The 20,756-nt window shown below is 38.0% G+C and overlaps 1 protein-coding gene across 3 annotated transcripts in view; it reads left to right on the plus strand.

The window, feature by feature from the left end:
* Positions 1–1,441: 1,441 nt before the first annotated feature.
* The window catches only part of MNS1 (meiosis specific nuclear structural 1), a 42,099-nt gene continuing 22,784 nt past the window's right edge, over positions 1,442–20,756 (plus strand). The window contains exons 1-3 of one of the 3 annotated variants that reach the window (XM_078079294.1): positions 1,442–1,599; positions 2,401–2,622; positions 15,100–15,227. In XM_078079294.1, coding sequence (XP_077935420.1) covers positions 1,597–1,599; positions 2,401–2,622; positions 15,100–15,227 — 353 coding nt within the window. In that variant the 5' untranslated portion in view covers positions 1,442–1,596. Of the gene's footprint in view, positions 1,600–1,631; positions 1,998–2,400; positions 2,623–15,099; positions 15,228–20,756 lie in introns of those variants that run through there. The other 2 variants (XM_078079293.1, XM_078079295.1) reach the window with 2 other exon arrangements.

A 20,756-nucleotide genomic window follows, 5' to 3' on the forward strand; every position in this document is an offset into this window, starting at 1 on the left:
GAAGGCTCTGGATATATTTGACAATAATTATTAATCTTATCCCCTTACTAGAGCCACAAGAGATCTTTCTTGGTTTTTCATGGTGAGAACTTGCTGGAGTTCCTGGAAACAAAACCCACGGAAGTGTTGGGGCCCCCCACGACTGCAGCCCCCAGTAGCTTCACTCACACTAGCCTCACTCAGTCTCCAGGAGTTCATCAAATTTACCATTCAAGTATTCCTCCTTCCTGGCTTCAGAGGCTTCTGCTCTAGGTAAGTAGGTCCCAGATGTGACTCCCTGGATTCACCTCTCCAGATTTCAGGGTTGTGGTGTGTCCTGTGACTTCAGTTCTACAATGACTCCAAGAAAAATCAGTAGTTTTTAGTTTGTTCAGCTTCTTCTGGTAGTGAGGATGGAAATGATAACTTCAGGCTTTTACATTTTAGAGCTAAAACTGGAAGTCCTCTTGGTTATTAATCTTTAAGCAGACATATTGCTGCATATGATGGACTTCAAATTAGATAACATGAACTAAGTCAAGTTCTCACATTATCTTTAATTTTGTTGTTGTTTTTAAAGGATTTCTCCGTCATCTCTAAAATCAATATATTTGACTAATTTCTCTGACTCATTCCTATTCTTAAATACTCCCATTTAAAATGGACTTTAGCATCTACCTGCCAATAAAATAAACCTGATCACATCCTGCCACCATCTATCTGCCCTCTCATTGGTACCTGGACCATGTATTCCACAGCAGAAGATCCATGTGACCCATACATTTTATTACCAAAGTTTACCAACAGCATCTGTTAGGGGTTGAGGTGAAGGCGGCTGCAAGCACCCACTACCCAAAAAGCCTTCCAGTTACCCAGCTAGGGGGACGATGACCGTGCCTTCTACTGCTAAACATGAAACCAGTCTGCAACTCACGCATAACCAGCATTGAGGGCACAGGACGTTCTGTGAGTGGAAAGTGATTTTGGCCCCATGTACTAGACAGGAATTTGCATATTTCTTTCTTTCTTTTTTTTTTTTTTTTAAAGATTTTATTTATTTGACAGAAACGCAGCGAGAGCAGGAACACAAGCGGGGGGACTGGGAGAGGGGAAGCAGGCTTCCCGCCGAGCAGAGAGCCCGATGCGGGGCTCGATCCCGAGACCCTGCGATCATGACCTGAGCCAAGGCAGACCCTCAACGACTGAGCCACCCAGGTGCCCCAGGAGTTGGCGTATTTCTGTGTAAACCGTTTCCGCAGACCTTCCCCCTGACTCCCAACCCCACCCAAATCACAGAATTCAGCAGCTTGAGGGAAATCGCGAGCGCCCTAAAGGGCTGCAAAGAGCTCGCGCCAGGATACGGGATTTGAACTTCCCGCCTAGTCTCTTAGACCAGGAGAAGCCGCCTCCCTGCCAGCCTCCCAAGAAGCTCAGTGCCGATTGGCTCTTGCTGCGCACAATGAGAGGCCGCGCCCTGCGTCGGCGGGCCTTGCAGCCGCTAGGGCGGCGGCAGTTGCCAGGAAACCGCGTAAACGTCGGAGCTCTCAGCCCGCCACTGCTTTTGCAGCGGGAGGTGGTGGCCGCTGGATCCCGAGAGGGGGATTTTCCTCTGCCGAGATGGTGAGCCCGTCGGCGGTCTCCAAACTGCTTGCTTATCTACTGATTTAATTGTAGTTTGGAGCCACCCTGCATCTAAAAAGGATTTGGAGTGCCTAATCTGAGAATTAAGTGGGAAACTCGTTCAGTTTGCTTTCAGAGGCCTCATGTGCTATTGTTTAAGCAACGCTCGCGGTGGCTTCCAGCCTTTTTCAAATTCTGACTCTATTAGTTCTGCCCGGTGAAAATTTTGTTTGCCATATTTCTGGAAATTTGGGAAAAGATTAAGAACGTTGAAAAAATAAGTGGGGAAAAAAGTCCAGGAGAGAGCAAATGAATTAAGTAGCAGCGGATTGACCTATTAAATCTGTATTAGGAAAACCTGACCAGCTTTTTTCAGAATGGCACTTTCTGGCCTAGGGGTAAGTGAGGCGCAGGGGTGGGGGTTGGGGTGGGGAATGAGGAGAGGAGGAATTCCCTGTGTTGTGGTTAAGAGCTAGGTCTATAGAGCTCGTCTGCGGGTCTTTGAATCCTAGTACTGCTACTTATTTAAGCCGAGGAACCTTGGATAAAGTTGCTTTTACTTTTCATGTCTCATCTATAAGATGGGGAATAATAAAAATAATTTATTGATATACCAATATGTTTATCTACCATGTGTACCTTTTTTATTATGTTACAGTTCTCTGAATTTAGGAAGGAAGCCAAAAGCCCTTTGTTTATTGCTGTTACCTATTTTTGTACCTAGGGCTTGCAGCGGTATACTTTTAAAAATTAAATTTTGGAATACCAAAGTATGCGTACTTTTTTTTCTCTCCATTATAGGCTTCTAAAAGGCGAACTTTGAGCTTCAGTGAAAGGCATCAGAAACGAGTAGATATAAATTACTGCAAACAACTGCATGTCCAATCAGTAAGAAAGATACAAAATCAAATCAGGGACCAAATGGTGCAGAATGAAAATGATGACCTCGTGGAGCGTAAGAGATTCCTCAGATTATTACAGAATGAACAATTTGAGTTGGATATGGAAGAGGCCATTCAAAAGGTACATTTTACTATTCATTCTGACATTTTTTTCTTCATTTTCTCGTTGGAAATGAGATCCAGCTGCTGATACTGGAATTGAGTAGATAGATAGTAACATCAGGTAAAGGATGTCTCATCGTAAGTCAGCCCAGTGTAGTGGTAAAGAGCTGGGTTTTTGGAGTTAGACTGTATGACTTTAAATCCTAGTACCGCTGTATGTAAGCAAGCTCTGGAACCCTGGGTAAATTGATTTTACTTTTCTGCCTCATCTATAAAATGGCATTTATAATAGTACCCACTTTGTAGGAGTTTTAATAATTAATGAGTTAGTACATGCAAAGCACTTAATAGTGCCTGTAACAGAGTAAGACTCAGGGTTTTGTTTTGTTTTGTTTTCATAAATATGAAATCCGTAATTACTGACTTTCACAGTTTTGTTCACGTAAGTAAAATTAGGTTGCTTTCCATAAAATTCGAAAGACAAAAATTTAAGTGTACCTTTTTTGAATTTACTGAGATTAAACATGTACATTATTCAGTGGTAGAAAATGAACTTGTATGTATTAGGTATGAATGTACTAATAGTTTCGATTTTGAAATGCTGCCTTGAAGAATTCAAGTACAGTATGTATATAATTCCTAAAATATGGAGATAATTTTTCTGTGGAAACTTCTAAATATTTTAAAGGATGAGGGTGGTAAAAAGGGGAAACCAATAAGAAATGAGTTCTCATAAAAGTGAAAAAGGTTTTCTGATATTTCAAAATTTTTTTAGTTCCTGCTGTATGTTCAACATTTTGTAGGATATTGTGAGGAATGGCAAAAGCAACTTTTAAAAGTGGTATCCATCCCTCTGAGTTCTAAATTCATAAGGCTTAGACATGATTTTTCAACTCTGAGCAATAAGATCCTAGGGATTAGATTTTTTTCCCCATTCTTTTTATTCTTATTTTTTCTTTAATTTTAAAGAAAATCCCAGATATCATAGCACCTATTTCCTGTATACTTCAGTATGTATCTTACAAAATGTAGATATTTTCTTACATAGTAGTAGAATAATGCCGCTGTCTCAACTAATAGATTTAACAGTAAATTCTAGGCATTATTTAATGCCATTCCATAATCAAGTTTTTGTGATTGTGTCAAAATCTGCTTTTACAGTTGGTTTGTTTTAATCAGGATCCAAATAAGATTCATACAGTATATTTGGTTGTCATGTCTGTTAGGTATCTCTTAATCTAAAACAGTCCCTCCCTCATTCATCCTTTTTTTTTTTTTTTTTCTTAAGAGTGGGAGAAAGGCTGGAGGGAGGGGCAGAGGGAGAGGGTGAGAGAGAATCTTAAGCAGGCTCATGCCTAATATGGAGCTGATGTGGGGCTCAGTCTCATAACCCTGAGATCATGACCCAAGCCACAATCAAGAGTCAGATAGATGCTTAACCGACTGAGCCACCCAGGCGCCCCCCCATCCTTTATTTTTTTAACTTCATGTTTTTAACTTGTCAAATTAGGCCAGTTTTATAGGATATCCTGTATTCTGAATTTACCTGTTTGCTTTCTCATTTGTTCATTTAATTTGTTTCCCTAATTTTTATATTTCCTCAAAATGGAAGTTAATCCTAAAGGCATGATTAGATTTAGGTACAACGTTTGGCAAGCACTCAATAGGTGATGCTGTCCTTGATATTGTACCATATCTGCAGGCACATGATGTCTGCTTGGTCCACTTGTAGTGATGCTAGTGTTGATAAACATGTACATTCTGGTACCTCTGGTGAGGCATTCTGGTTCCTCTGTTGTAAAATTCCCAATCAGCCTTTCATCTGTGGTTTCGCAAATGAATCTTTCCTTTCGTTAGGGGTTGCAAGACACTGATTTTCTAATTTTGTTATTCCTTTCACATTTAATTAGCTGAAATTCCTTTGTAAAGAACTTTCCCGCATCAGCTAGGGTTATTTAGTACCCTGAAATATAGTTATTACTGGAAAGGGAGATATATACTTAATTTTCAGAGTTGGTGCTCTGGTCACTTCCATTGGTGTCTGTCAATGTTGTTTTTTAAAATTTTCTTTAGTTTTTGACTTTTTCCTTTTTAAAAAAATCTTTATGGACTCATGGGTCTTTAATACTTGAATTAATTGCATTTATTATCCTTTTTGATGCTCAGATTGCCCCATCTTTGGCCAATGGATGCCTTTATTGGTTCTGTGTCCTTTTGACAAGACTCCCTTAATCTGTGATAGCTTCCTTGCTTTCTGTCAGAACAAAATGTTCCAGGCTAGTGATGATTAATTTTGTGTGTTGACTTTGACTGGGCCATGGGGTGCCCAGATAGTTTGTCAGACATTATCCTGGGTGTTTTGGGATGAGGTTAACATTTAAATTGGCACACTGAGTAAAGCAGATTGTCCTCTCTAATGTGGGTGATGAAGGCCTGAATAGAACAAAATGGCTGAATAAAAGGAAACTGCTCCTTCCTGACTGCCTTCTAATTTGGGACATCAGCTTTTTTCCTGCCTTCACAACTGAACTGAAATATCAGCTCGTTTTGAGTCTCAAGCCTGTCAGCCTTCGGACAGGTACTACACCATTGGTTCTCTTGTTTCTCAGGCCTTTGTGCTTAGACTGGAACTAAGCCACTGGCTCTCCTGGGTCTCTGGCTTTCTGACTCACCCTTCAGATCTTGGGAATCACTTGAGCTGATTCATTATCCTGTTTGTTCTTTTTCTCTGGCTAATGCAAGGCTCATCTTGTAAATTTCTTGCTTCACACCTGGAGTCAGCCATCATACCAAAGAGCTCTATTATCGTCTAGTGGAAATAATATTTAGAGACAATTTCTGAGATAAATTTAGATTTATAATTAAGTTGCAAAAAATAGTATAGAGAATTCCTGTATACCCTTCACCTGATTTCCCCTTATGTTAAACTCTTACATAATCATAGAACAATTATCAAAATGAAGAAATTAGCCTTGGTACAATATGTTAACTATAGGATTTATTCAGATCTCATCAGTTTTTTTCCATTAACATCTGTTTTCTGTTACAAGAATACAAACTACCTTTAGTTGTCATGTCTCCATAGTCTCCTTCAGTCTGTAAGAGTTTTTCACTTTTTCCTGTTTTGTCTTTCATGACCTTGACAATTTTAAACACTAGTTTTCTGTTGCTGTGTAACAAATTACCACAAATCTAGTGGCTAAAAACATCCATTTATTACCTCACAGTTTCTGTAGGTCAGAAATCTAGACATGGTATGTAGCTGGATTGACCGCTTGATCTCACAAGGCTGAAATCCAGGTGTTGTCTAGAATGCATTCTCATCTGAATCTTGGGGTCCTCTACTAAACTTATTTAAGTTGGCAGAATTCATGTTCTCATAGTTGTAAGACTGAGGCCCATATCTCTCAGAGATTGCTGACATTCCCTGCCACGTGATCCTCTCCACAACATGGCAGTCTGCTTCTGGTTTTCTGGTTTTCTTCTTGGTGTTGATTTCTAGTTTATACCATTGTGGTTGGAAAAGGTGCATGATACGATATCAATCTTGATTTTATTGAGACTTTTTTTGTGGGCTAACATGTCATCTGTCCTGGAAAATGTTCCATGTGTACTTGAGAAGAATGTGTATTCTGCTGCTTTTGGATGAAATGTTCTGTATATATCTATTAGGTCCACCTGGTCTAAGGTTTTGTTTAAGACTGATGTTTCCTTATTGATTTTCTTATTTCTGTCAGATGTTGTAAGTAGGGTGTTAAAGTCCCCTACCATTATTGTATTGCTGTCAATTTCCCCCTTTCAGTGTGTTCATATTTGCTTTATATATTTTGGTGCTCCTCTTATTGGGTACATATATATTTATAAACTTTATATCTTCTTGTTTGATTGACTCCTTAATCATTATGTAATGCCCTTCTTTGTCTTTTATTACAGTCTTTGTTTTAAAGCTTTCTGTGTTTGATAAGACCAGTTTTCTTTTCCATGGATACCGTTTTTCTTGTGGTTTGTTGTCTTTCTTTAGTGTTGTGTTTAGATTCCTTTCTCATTTTCTTTTATTTACTGTAAGTTTTTGCTGTGTGGTTGCCATGAGGTAATACATATATATAACATATATAACACCCTATGTATAGAACAGTCTATTTTAGGTTGATACCAAATTAAACTTGAACTCATTCCAGAACTCTACATTTTTACCACCCCCCCACATTTTATGTTTTTGATGTCACATTTTACCTCTTATTTTATGTATCCTTTAATTAATTATTGTAGTTCTAGTTTATTTTACTATTTTTGTCTTTTCATACTAGCTTTATAGGTTGATTTATCCACTACCTTCACTACATAATTTACCTTTTCCAAAGAGATTTTTACTTTCATATGTTTTCTTGTTGTTAATTAGAGCCATTTCTTTTCAGCTTAAAAGGTCCCTTTAACATTTCTTGAAAAAACAGTTTAGTGGTGATGAACTCCTTTAGCTTTTGCTTTTCTGAAAAACTCTTTCCTTCAATTCTGAGTGTTAACTTGCTGGGTAGAGTATTCTTGGTTGGAAGTTCTTTCCTTTCAGTACTTTATATATGTCATGTCACTCGCTTCTGGCCTGCACAGTTTTTGCTGCAAAATCTGCTGATAGCCCTGTGGGGTTTTGTTTTTTTTTTTTTTTGTATGTAACAAATTGCTTGTATTGCTTTTAAGATTTTTCTCTTTAACTTTTGACATTTCAATTATAATGTGTCTTGGTGTGGATCTCTTTGGGTTCATTTTATTTGGAACTCTGGGCTTTTTGGACCTGGATGTCTGTTTCCTTCCCCAGGTTAGGTAAGTTTTCAGCCATTATTTCTTCAAGTAAGTTTTCTGCCCCTTCCCTCTCTCATCTCCTTTGGGAACCCTATAATGCAAATAGTGTTTCACTTGATGATGTCCCATAGATCTCTTAATTTATCTTCATTTTTTTAGAATTCCTTTTTCTTTTTGCTGCTCTGTCTGGGTGAGTTCCAGGGCTTTGTTTTCTAGCTCTCTAATCCATCCTTCTGTTTTATCCAGTCTGCTGTAGAATCCCCCAGTGTATTTTTCAGTTCAGTTATTATATTCTTCGGCTCTGGTTTCTGTTTTGTACTTTCTTATATTTTATATCTCTTTGTTAAAGTTCTCACTGTGTTCATTCTTCTCCTGAATTCGGTGAGCATCTTTATGCCTATTACTTTGAATTCTTTATCCAGTAGATTACTTATCTCTGTATCATTAAGGTATTTTTCTGATGTTCTGTCTTATTCTCTCATTTGGAACATATTTCTCTGTTTCCTCATATTGTTTGGCTATGTTTGTTTCCCTGTGTTAGGCAAAACAGCCACTTCTTCCAGTCTTGAAGATGTGGCCTTGTGTAGGTGATGAAACTTCTCATTCACCACTGATTCGTTCTTGGTTGTCTCTTGAACCTTTGTGATTGTCTAAACAGCCTCATTTATTCTTGATATGTCTCTGTTGTTGAGGGTGTGCCAAGACCTGTCAGTCTTCCAAGGGCAGGAATCTTATTCAGTACTTAATTTCAGGCTGAATGGAAGCCAGACCCTCAGGTAGCAGCTTTTATTATATGCAAATATATACAGTCCTGTGGGGCCACAATTGTAAACCCTGCTGGCCTCCAGATCTAGAGGTGTCCCCTTGGCAACAGTTGGAAAACTCAGGACCCCAGATGAGTATATAAGCTCCTTTCTGGGAGGTCTTGTTGAACTGCAATGAGGCCAAGGGGATGCATAAGGATAGTGTCTCCCTACTTATGATCCCCGGGGGAGTGCCTTTGTAGCTTTTGCTTGTGTGGGAAACCTGAAGCCTGTTTCTTAGGCTAGAGCTCCAGGTTAAGTAGGCCTTTTTCACAGAAAGACTGGGTGTGTCTTTCACTCTGCTGTCTGGGTAGTGCCCTGAGGGTGTTGGCCTGCCAAGAACTGTCTTTCTGATTGTTACGGTCCCTTGGAGCTCAGAAACTCCAGCCCCCTTGGCCACCAGGGCCAGATGAACAAGGGGCATCCCCAGTGTACTTTGCACGCACCTGCTCCGAAAGCTGCACTCACCAGCTTCAGCAAGGCAGCGGGAAGATGCCTGGACTGCATGTGTCTGAGGCTTCGGTGGTCCTGTTGGAGAGTGCCCTGTCTCCATGCCTATACTGGCCCCAGGTTGGTGGCAGGAGAATGCCATGACCGCTCCTACATGTCAGCCCCAGCCAGGGGGTCGGGGGATTGCTATGACTGCCCCCACTGTCCAGCCTCGGGACAGTGCTGAGACCACTTGCCCTCACCAGCCTCAGTGTGCCCTCCTACTCTAGTAGGATAGGTAGAGAGCACGCAGAAGGAGTCTGCCTTGCCTCCGTCCTTGGTAGAGCACCAACTGTCCCTTGCTTCTTCAGCAGATTCCCCCAGACCAGCAAATGAATTTCCTTCACATAAACACCAGGTGCTTTTCAAATTGGTGCTTTTGTGCTTGATCCTGGGATGAGTGAGACTGCAAGTGAGTCTTTAAAAGGAGAATCTCAGTTTCCTATAGTACTTTGGGTTCCTTGGATGTCAGCCCTCTTTGTTTTCTAAGCCAGACATTTTTTGGTGCAGCTCTGAAGTATTGGGGTGCCTAATGTGGGGCAGCAACCCCTCACTCGTCTAGCAAAAGTGCTAGACTGGTGACATCCCTCTCTATTGTCTCCCTGCTTATTGGGGGTGGGTTTGTGTTTTTTTTTTTGCCAAGACTGTGTCTCTTGTCTCTCTACCCCTCTCCATGTGGTCCTTTCATCCTTTGTTATAGAGAAGCAATTCATTTAGTTTTCAGATGCTTTTCAGAAGGAAATTGTTAGAAGATGCAGGAGAGATCTAAAGTGTCCCCCAGAGTGAGAAGACACTTTGAGACTGGAAAATGAAGTAGGCCACTCCATCCAGTTTACACAGTTTGATTTGAGGTAACTTACTGAAGGGGGATTTGGGTGGAAGACTATCCACAGCAACTACATAGTTACTCTCTGCCAAATCCAGACCTTAGTCCACAAATTTTATAGAGCAGAGGGCATATAGAAGGGCACTGTAAGAGCAAAGCGTTCACACACACGTCAAAGGGCTTGTATGCATCTAATTGACAGCTAACTTTTAATTAGATCTTGCAGCCCCACCTGTGCATCAGAAAAGGAAAGACTATGTTATCTCTAACAGATTCTTGGGAGGCCAAAACAAGCCTCTCCCCATCTTGGCCTTTGTGGGTATTTCTAAGGATGTATATTCATTTCCAAGGGGCCAGAACACCAAGAGAGGTCATTGAGCAACCAACAAGATGGAAGGCCAAAGATGGAGTCAGTATTGTTAGCATTCCTAAAGAAATGATCCATAGGTAGCTGTAGATTTTGTGTGTCCATGAGAGGAGATGAGTTCAGGATCTTCCTATGCTGCCATCTTGGACCCCCTGATTTTTAATAAAGTTAATTTGACATAGTCTGCATTCTCTTATTCCCCCCACATCTAGTTGATTTCTTTACATTTTTTTTTTATGTTGAAATAATTACAAATTCTTGGGAAATTGCAAAAATAGTATGGAGAGGTCCTGTGCCCTTCTACAGAAGATTCCCCCAGTGGTTACATCTTGCATAACTGTATTATCATATCAAACCCTAGAAAATGACATTTGTACAATATGCGTGTCTACCTCTGTGTCATTTTAGCACATGTGTAGATTTGTGCGACAGCCACCTCATTCAAGATACAGAACTATTCCATCACCGCCAAGACCTCATTCATGCTACCCCACCACAGTCATATACTTCTTTCGACCACCACTATGCCTGATTTGTTCTCCATCCCTATAATTTTGTTCTTTTGAGAATGTTATGTAAATGTAATCGTGTGTGATTCTATACATATGTGGAATTATATGTCTGACCTTTAGAGCAGGTGTTTCCCACTCAGCGTGATTTGGAGTCATCCAAGTTGCTGGATTTAACCAATAGTTAATTGTTTTTTATTATTGAGTAGTAGTGCATGGTATGGATGTACTTGTTGATTTCTTTTTAAATTCTGCATATTATAAAATTATTAATTCTCTTTGGTGTATATTTCTATGGATTTTGACAAATGCATAGATTTCAGTTTCCACCATCACAGTGTCATTCAAACAATTCTAGCACCTCAGAAGTCCCCTCATGCTGCCCCTTCATAGTCAATCACTCACCCTTCTCCCCTGTCCCTGGAAACCATTGATTTCTTTTTTGTCCCAATAGGTTCACCTTTTCCATAGTGTCATATAATTGGAATTATGCAATATGTCACCTTTTGGTTTGGACTTCTTCCACTTAGCAAACCAAATGTAAGATTCCATGCTGTTGCATGAATTATTATTGTCGTATTCTAGTATATGGATGTACCACAGTTTATCCATCTGCATGTTGAAAAAAAATCTGAGTTTCCAGTTTATGGCAACTGTGTCTAAAACTGCTATGAGCATTTTATTACAAACTTTTATATGAACATAAATTTTCATTTCTCTTGGATAGATATCTGGGAGTAGGATGGTTGGGTCATGGTAGGTGTTTGCTTCATTTGATAAGAAACTTTTAAACCATTTTGCAAAGTTGCTGCATTATTTTGCATTTCCTCAAGTAATGTATGAGAATTCCAGTTGCTTTGTGTCATCACTAGTACTTGCAGTTGCTTTTTGTTAATTGAAAGTATTATTTAGGGGAGCCTGGGTGGCTCAGTCGTTAAGCATCTACCTTAGGCTCAAGTCATGATCCCAGGGTCCTGGGATCGAGCCCTGCATTGGCTCCCTGCTTGGCGGGAGGCCTGCTTCTCCCTCTCCCACTCCCCCTGCTTGTGTTCCTGCTCTTCACTATCTCTCTGTCAAATAAATAAATAAAATCTTAAAAAAAAATCATTTAGATAATTATCTAATGATTCATCTGCAATTGTAAGATAAATAATACAGAGAGACCTAATATACCCTGTACCTAATTTTCCCTAACGGCACATCTTGTAAAACTGTAGTATAATATCAGAAACAAGATATCAGCAATGATACAATCCACCCACCTTGTTCAGGTTTCCCTTTTACTTGTGCTCATTTGTGTGTGTTGCATGCATGTGTGTGTTTAGTTCTGTACAGTTTATCACATGTGAGGTTTGTATATCCAACACCACAGTCAAGATCCAGGGTAGTTCCTTGACCACAAGGATCCCTCATTTTCGTCCTTTCATAAACATCACCATCTCTTTCTTGGATACACCTACCTCATCCCAGACTCTGGCAACCACTAATATGTTCTCCATTTCTATAATTTTGTCATTTCAAGAATGTCATCTATACAACTCAACAATAAAAGACAAAAAATTCTTTAATGGGTAAATGACTTCAATAGCCATTTCTCCAAAGAAGACATACAAATGAGCAATAAGCACAAAAAAAGATGCTCAACATCATTAGTCTTTAGGGAGATGCAAATCAAAATCACAGTTAGGTACCCCTTCGGAACCATGAAGATTGCTATATTTTTTTAAAAAAGGACATTAAGTGTTGACAAAGAAGTAGAGAACCTGGAAGCCTTGTACATTGCTGGTGACTGTGGAAAACCATTGGGCAGTTCCTCAAAAAGTTAAATGTAATTGCTATATTATCCAGCAGTTCTTCTCCTAAACATATACCCAAGACAACTGAAAACATGTTCACACAAGAACTTGTACATGAATATTCAAAGCAACGTTATTCATGATAGCCAGAAGTTGGTTGAATACAACGCAAGTGCCCATCAGCTGCTGCCTGGATAGACAAAATATGTTCTGTCTATACAGTGAATATCATACAGTTATAAAAGGGAATGAATTGCTGCTACATGCTGCAACATGGATGAACCTTGAAAACATTACCCTAAATGAAAGAAGCCAAACACAAAAAGGCTACATATTGTATGATTTCATTTAAATGAAATATCTAGAATAGCCAATCCATAGAGATAGAAAGTTAATTAGTGGTTGCCAGAGGCTAGGAGGTAAGTGGAATGGTGAGTGACTGCTAACAGGTATGGAGTTTTTCTGGGGGGTGATGAAACCATGCTGTAATGTTAAAAACTTACTTACACACAAAAACCTGCACATGGATGTTTATAGCAGCTTTATTCATAATTGCCAAAACTTGTAAGCTACTAAGATGTCCTTCAGTAGATGAATGGATCAGTAATCTAGACTATAGAATATTCTGTGCTAAAAGAAATGAACTATCAAGCAATGAAAAGACATGGAGAAACCTTAACTGTGTATTACTAAGTGAAGCCAACCTGAAAAGGCTTCAGACTGCATGATTCCAACTATATACCATCCTGGAAAAGGCAAAACTGTAGAGATCATAAAAAGAGCAGAGGTTGGGCGCCTGGGTGGCTCAGATGGTTAAGCGTCTGCCTTCGGCTCAGGTCATGATCCCAGGGTCCTGGGATCGAGTCCCGCATCGGGCTCCCTGCTCCGCGGGAAGCCTGCTTCTCTCTCTGCCTCTGCCTCTCTGTCTCTCTGACTCTCATGAATAAATAAAACATAAAAAAAAAAAAAAAAAAAAACAGAGGTTGTCAGGGATTTGGGGGAGGGAAGGATGAATAGGCAGAGCACAGAGGATTTTTAGGGCAGTAAAACTACTCTGTATGAGGACTCTAATGGTGGATACATGTTGTTACACATTTCTCGTACCCATAGACTATCCATCACTAAGGTAACCCCAACGGAAACTATGTACTTTGGGTGATTGTATCAATGTAGGTTAGTTGATTATAACAAATGTACCACTTGGTGGGGGATATTGATAGTGAGGTGGGGCAGTGCACGTGTGTGGGCAGCGGGTATATGGGAACTCTGTTAATTATGCTCAGTTTTGCTATGAACCCAAAACTGCTCCAAAATATAGTCTGTTCAGAAAAAGTCCTGAAACTAGATAGTGATTGTTGCACAACACTGTGAATATACTAAAAAACCACTGAGTTGTGAATTGTGAAAGGTGAATTTATGCTATGTGAATTAAAGCTCAATTTTAAAATAAAGAACATGTTCCAAGAACATTATATAAATGGGATTGAACAGTCTGTAACCTTTTGGGATTGTATTGTTTCACTCAGCTTAATTCCTAGGAATTCATCCAGGTTATTGCTAAGTGTCAGTACTTCATTCCCTTGTGTTGCTGAGTAGTAATCCATGGTATGGAGGTACCACAGTTTATCTGCTTATTCACCTGTTGAAGTATGTCTGTTTATTTCCAGTATTGGCTGTTTTGAATAAATCTGCTGTAAACATTTGGGTATAGGTTTTTAAATAAACATAACTTTTCATTTCTCTGGGCTAAATGCGTAAGAGTGCAGTTATTGAGTCGTATGGTAATTGCATGTTACCTTTAGGGGGAGTGGGAGAGGGAGAAGCAGGCTTCCCGCTGAGCAGGGAGCCCGATGTGGGGCTTGATCCCAGGACCCCGGGACCATGACCCGAGCTGAAGGCAGACGCTTAACCGTCTGAGCCACCCAGGCGCCCCTGCATGTTACCTTTCTAACAAACTACTGAACTGTTTTCCAGAGTGGTGCTACCATTTTACATTCCCACCCAGCAATATGTGAGAAATGCAGTTTCTCACCAACATTCGCTTTGCCACTATTTTTTATTTTAGCCATTCTAATAGGTTTGTAGTGATCTATCATTTTAATTTGCATTTCCTGATGGCTAGTGATGTTGAACATCTCATTTGCTTATTCATTCTAAATATGGAATTTAGTTAAGCCTCTAGATCTTTCTACCATTTTATAGGAGATAGAAAAGAGAAACAAGTTGAATGGTATCCTGGGGAAACAGTCAAATTCAGAATGTTTTGGGACATTGTATAGTCCACATATACTAATTTCTACAACAAGTCAATGGTTTGAGGAAAGAAGTGTGTATATGGGATGACTGTTACGGAATGAAAGAGACATAAGAGAAATAATAGCTAGATGCAACATGTGGAACTTGTTTGGATTTTCATTTGAAAAAGCAAACAAAAGTATCTTTGAGACAATTGGGAAAACCTGAAAATGGACAAGATATTAGACCATACTAAGGAATTACTGTTATTTAGACATGGTAATGGCATGGTTGTTACACAAGACAAAATTCTTTTCAGGTAGAGATCAATACTGAATTATTTATATGGTAATGACGTATCTAGGATATGTTTTAAAATAGTCGAGCAAAAAAGAACAAAGAAAAAAATGAAATTGGAGTGGAAGAGTAGAGAAAGAAGATTGGAAAAGTATGATAGCTATTGAAAGTGAATGATGGATAGCTGAGGGTATATTTTAATATTCTTCCTACTATTGATGTTTGAAATTTTCTGGGGTAAAATGTTTGGAAAAGTACTTATTGAAGTAGTATTTTGTATTTTAAAATAAAACACAAATGTTTGTTGCTCTGAAGCTTTGATGAAAAATATCTGATTCTGGAGGACAAATAACTGAAGTTACTTTTAAAAAAAAATTCAGGCAGAAGAAAACAAAAGATTGAGGGAACTCCAGCTTGAACAAGAAGAAAAATTGGCTATGGAATTGGCAAAACTAAAACATGAAAGTCTAAAGGATGAAAAGATGAGGCAACAAGTAAGAGAAAACAGGTATCTTGGTTTTTATAAATTTCATTTATGTTGTCTTTGCCTTTAAACTTTTATCTAATGCTTAGCACCTGAGAGTGAAATTTCTTTCTTTGTATCATTGCACTTAAGTTAATATTTTGTCTGGAAATACTTATTGCTTTAAATGCTATATAAATTCATTTGGGAAAAGAAGTCGTGTTCAAAGAAGTAAAGTATTTAAGGTGAAAATAAATAGCAGTTTCTTCTTTTTTTAAAATGACCTAAAAAATAGACTCATGAGGGGCGCCTGGGTGGCTCAGTCATCTAAGTGTCTGACTTTGGCTCAGGTCATGATCTCGGGGTCCTAGGATATAGCCCCACTTTGGTCTCCCGGCTCAACAGGGAGTCTCTCTGCCCCTTCCCCACCCGTGTGCTCGTGTGCTCTCTCTCTTTCAAATAAAAAATAAAATCTTAAAAAATATGACGCATGAATCCTACTCTTCAGTGAAACCTTAGGGGATACGTAATTTAATTTTCTACACTGACAAATTTCCTACAGTATTTCTGGAAAGTGGCTGGTCAGCTATGGCTCAATACCTCTAGTGATTGGGATAGAAACTTCTTTTTTCATTCAGCCCTAACTTTGAATAATCTTTTTTCCCCTGTTGTTTCAAAATTAATTTCCCTGTAACTTTCATGCATTTATCTCAGTTCTGCTATCTGATGAAAAACATTTAGTTCTTATTTAGAATATCCTTTCATATTTATGAATCCCCTAAATGTTTTCTTCTATAAGTTAAATATCCTTCATTTGTTCCATATATAATATGATTTCAAGCTCCTTCACCATCCTGGTTTTCTTCTGTAGATGTAAATTACATAATTATTGTTCTAAAATATTGCCCTCATAATTGTGTATGATGAATGTTCTAGGGTACTGCTTAATACTCCTAGTAGTGGGACTGTTAACCACGTTGTTCTAGAATATATTTCTTAATATTGCTTAAGATGGAATTGCTTTTCTGGAGCAGGCATGCCACAGTGTTGACTAAAACTCAGGGCTAACTAAATGCTCATCCTATAGTTATATAGTTTGAATATATTAGAAATTTACTTTGATAATTGTTACATATCATCTTAACTGAGCTGGACTTCCGTAGGATATTATATAACCCATGAGTGAGCTTCAGAGATTTTGAGCTTCATTAAATTATATTTATATGTTTGACAAATGTACCCATTGTATTTTTCTGGGTCCACAACTTTTATCAAATTCTTTAAGGGATTACTAATGCTTAAAGATTTAAAATTGCCATTAATGTCTTCATATTGTTCTAGTTGCAAACTATCTTTTTGGACATTAATTCTCCAGTCATTGTTAGCTATCCCTCATGGGTTTATGTTTATCTGGAGACAAAATAAATATTTCATCATGTATTTGTCTAATTCACTGATCTAAAAATTAAATAGAGGAACTTTCCACTTCTAGCAGTTTTTATTTTTTTTTATTTTATTTATTTATTTTTTTAAAGATTTTATTTATTTATTTGACAGACAGAGAGCACAAGTAGGCAGAGTGGCAGGCAGAGGGAGAGGGAGAAGCAGGCTCTCCGCTGAGCAGGGAGCCGGACGTGGGGCTCGATCCCAGGACCCCAGGATCATGACCTGAGCCGAAGGCAGCCGCTTAACCGACTGAGCCACCCAGGTGCCCCTCTAGCAGTTTTTAGACAAGGTGATTCAAATAAATGCTCTCTCTGAGAACATAATATCTGGAGAAAGTATAAAAGATCTGAGAGAGGAAGGAAACCAGAATGGTGAGCTTGGCATTTGTAGCTACACTTCTGGAGGTTCTGCTGATTCCAAAATGATGGCTGAGAGGCCAATAAGCATGTTGCAAGCTGTTCAACATTATTTTACAAGTTTTATGCATAAGATTTGTACACTTTAGTATATGTTTTACTTCAATAATACAGAATTCAATTAGATTTTATTTTTTTAATTTTTTTTTTTAAGATTTTATTTATTTATTTGACAGAGAGAGACAGAGAGAGAGGGAACACAAGAAGGGGGAGTGGGAGAGAGAAGCAGGCTTCCCGTGGATCAGGGAGCCCGATGCGGGGCTCGACCCCAGGACCCTGGGATCATGACCTGAGCCGAAGGCAGAAGGCAGACGCTTAACGACTGAGCCACCCAGGCGCCCCTTCAATTAGATTTTATTAGATAGAAACAGATGAAGAGATTATGTGCAAGCAGTTTAGTGGAAAATATCCAGAATAAAGCACAGAAAGACAAAAGGATAGAAAGACACAAAAGAAAACTTAAAAGAGATAAGGGCTATGATGGAAAGTTCTAACAGATGTATAATTTTAGTTCTGGTAGTAGAAATAAAAGAGGATGATGCAGAAGCATTATTTGAAAAAATGCTGGCCAAGAATTTCCAAACATGATAAAAGACATAAAGCCACAGGTTAAAACACAACAAACGATGAAAACTATATCTATACTCACCCTAGTCAAACTTTTGAAAGCCAACAATAAAGAAAACCATGAAAATCACAAAAGCAGCCCCACAAAAGACTTTTACCTTCAAAGGAGCAGCACTAAGAAGTATGACTGGATTTTGAAAGCCAAGAGTGAAAATGAGAAGACCATGGATTTAAAGCGCCATAATAAAATAATGGCCCATATAGAATTCTATACTTCGTGAAAATTTTCTTCAAACTTAAGGCAAAAGTTATTCAGTTGAGTACTTATTCAAATAGGGTATGCTGTTTCTCAGCAGTGTCAAAACTTCTAAGAGTTTTTCACTTTTTGCATAAGCCATGGTAGAATTTTGACTGATGCAGAAATGGACCATTATTCTGATCAGTGTTTTCATCTGCTAATTGGCAGGTCTAAATTCAAGGAAATGTTTGCTGTGGTACTCAAAATATATCCTAAGTTATTAAAATCTATAGTAAGATTAAACTCTTTAAATTTAAAAGAAATGAATTTTTAAAAACCAGGGTGAATTTGGAAAGCTCATTGAAATTTATTTTGAAAATAACTGAGTTTGAAAGTCATGAGATTGTTTTGTTATTTGATTTTTGAACACATGATTTTTTTTTTTTTTGCACTGCTTTAAAAAATTTTATTTCAATGCAACCGTAACAGACCAGAGTAGGTGTGAAACCCAAAGATGGGAGCACCATATCTTATCATTGCTTCCCTGGAAGCCGAAGCAAAGATATAGCACTGAGAACACATAGACTGATCTTTCCTATTTCTGAGACCACATGAGAAAAAGGCATTTTTCTAACTAAAGTCCGATCATAACATTTTTCATTTAAAGTCAGTGTCTCAAATTGCAACCTGCAGGTGAACCACAAAACTGCTATGATGCCTGTAAGCCTCGTATTTCTTAAGGACACGGGCCAAAATGTCCAATTTAAAGAAAGAGTGGTATTTCACAGATGTCATGAGACACTTGCTTAAACAGAAAGGAGAGCTTTAAAATGCAAATGATACTTTGTGAGATTTTTTTTAAGCACTAAAAAGAAGGCTGAGGGAGGAAATTACAAAGATTATAGAACACATGATTTTTTTAATCCAAGAAAATATTTAAAAGACAGTTTATCACTGCTTTTTTTTTTAAAGATTTTATTTATTTATTTGACAGAGAGAGACACAGCAAGAGAGGGAACACAAGCAGGGGGAATGGGAGAAGGAGAAGCAGGCTTCCCACGGAGCAGGGAGCCCGATGTGGGGCTCGATCCCAGGACCCTGGGACCATGACCTGAGCTAAAGGCAGATGCTTAACGACTGAGCCCCCCAGGCCCCCCAGTTTATCACTGCTTTTAACTTGAGATGGGACAGTTACTCCCTATTTTTAGAAGTCCTTTTTAAATTATAGCATGAATCAATTAATAATTACATGTGTGATTAATAATTTTAATTACTTAAAATTATGATTAATTGTATAATTAATTTTTATAATTACATAATTAGCAACTATACATATATTACATAGTTAACACATAGGTATATGAAAGCAAAAAGAATTACCTCATATGTAATTTGTATTTAAGTTCAGCAAAAACTAGCCCAAAGAAGAGATAAAAGATAGTCTTCCCTTATTAAATACATAACCAGTTCCTTGCTGGTGCCAGTACAATTACAACAATCAAAGGTTTATAGCAACCAAGTGAATGCTGAATCAAGAAAAAGGCAACTTAGAAATGGTACCAAAGTTTGTGGTATTTTTTTTTACTTGTCCTTGCTCCATCTCTTCCCAGCTCTGAGGCAGTCTTGAAGTAGTAGCCCATATTGTGAGTATCTATCCCTGGATCTAGAGAGAGCAGAGCAGATCTTAATTAGAAAATTATTGTATATTTATGTTTTAACCTACTTGGGAGCTACCTGAAGGATTGACACAAGATGCTCATCTGTGTTTCACTTAACTCCTAACTCACTCAGTCCAGAAAAGCAAATTATATCTCTGATAAGAATTTAAATCCAGAATATATAAGGGATTCCTACAATTTAACAACAAAAGACAACCCAATTCAAAAATAAGCAAAGTATTAGAGATTTATTCAAAGAAGGTAGACAGTAGGCAATAAGCACATGAGAAAAACACTCAACATCATTAGTCATTAGGGAAATTGCTAGGATAGCTATAATAAAAATAATGGAAAATAAATGTTAGTGAACATGGAAACAAATTGGAACCCTTAGACATTGCTGGTAGGAATGTAAAATGGTACAAGCACTGTGGAAAACAGTTCGGCCTTTCTCAAAAAGTTATACAATTACCATATGATTTAGTAATTCCACCTCTTGGTAGATACCCACAAGGATTGAAAACTGAGACTTAATCAGGTATTTGTACACTAGTGTTTAATGCAGCATTATTCATTATTCATAATAGCCAAAAGGTGGAAACAATCCAAATGTCCATCAACAGATGAATAGATAAACTTTGGTGTGTGTGTATGTGTGTATATATATATATATATATATATATATATATATATAGTGGAATATCATTCAGTTATGAAAAGGAATGAAGTTCTGATACATGCTACAATATGGTTGAACCTTGAAAACAATATGTTAAGAAAGTAAGCCAGACACAAGAGGATAAATACTGTATAATTCCACTTATGTGAAATAACGAGTATAGGTAAATTTATAGAGACAAAAAGTAGTTAGAGGTTACCAGGTATTAGGGAAAGGGAGGAATGGGGAGTTATTACTTAAATGAGTACAACATTTCTGTTTAGAATTATGAAAAATTTCTGGAAATAGTGATAGATGGTTGTAGAACATTGTGAATGTAATTAACACCACTGAATTGTACACTTAAAATAGTTAAAAATGACAAATTTTTGTTTTATGTATTTTACCACAATAAAAAAGTTAAAGGATTTAAAAAACCCAAACTTACAGGTTTAGCTAAAGCTGTTACTCAAGAGTAATTTATAATCTGAAATGACTAATAGAAACGAAGGCTCCATCTGGAATTATTAGAAAATGAACAGCAAATTTCCATCTGGCATGATTACAAAAAGAATGTAGAAGAACAATAAG

The sequence above is a fragment of the Halichoerus grypus genome, chromosome 8 (assembly GCF_964656455.1).
Source record: "Halichoerus grypus chromosome 8, mHalGry1.hap1.1, whole genome shotgun sequence".
NCBI classification, from domain to species: Eukaryota; Metazoa; Chordata; class Mammalia; order Carnivora; family Phocidae; genus Halichoerus; species Halichoerus grypus.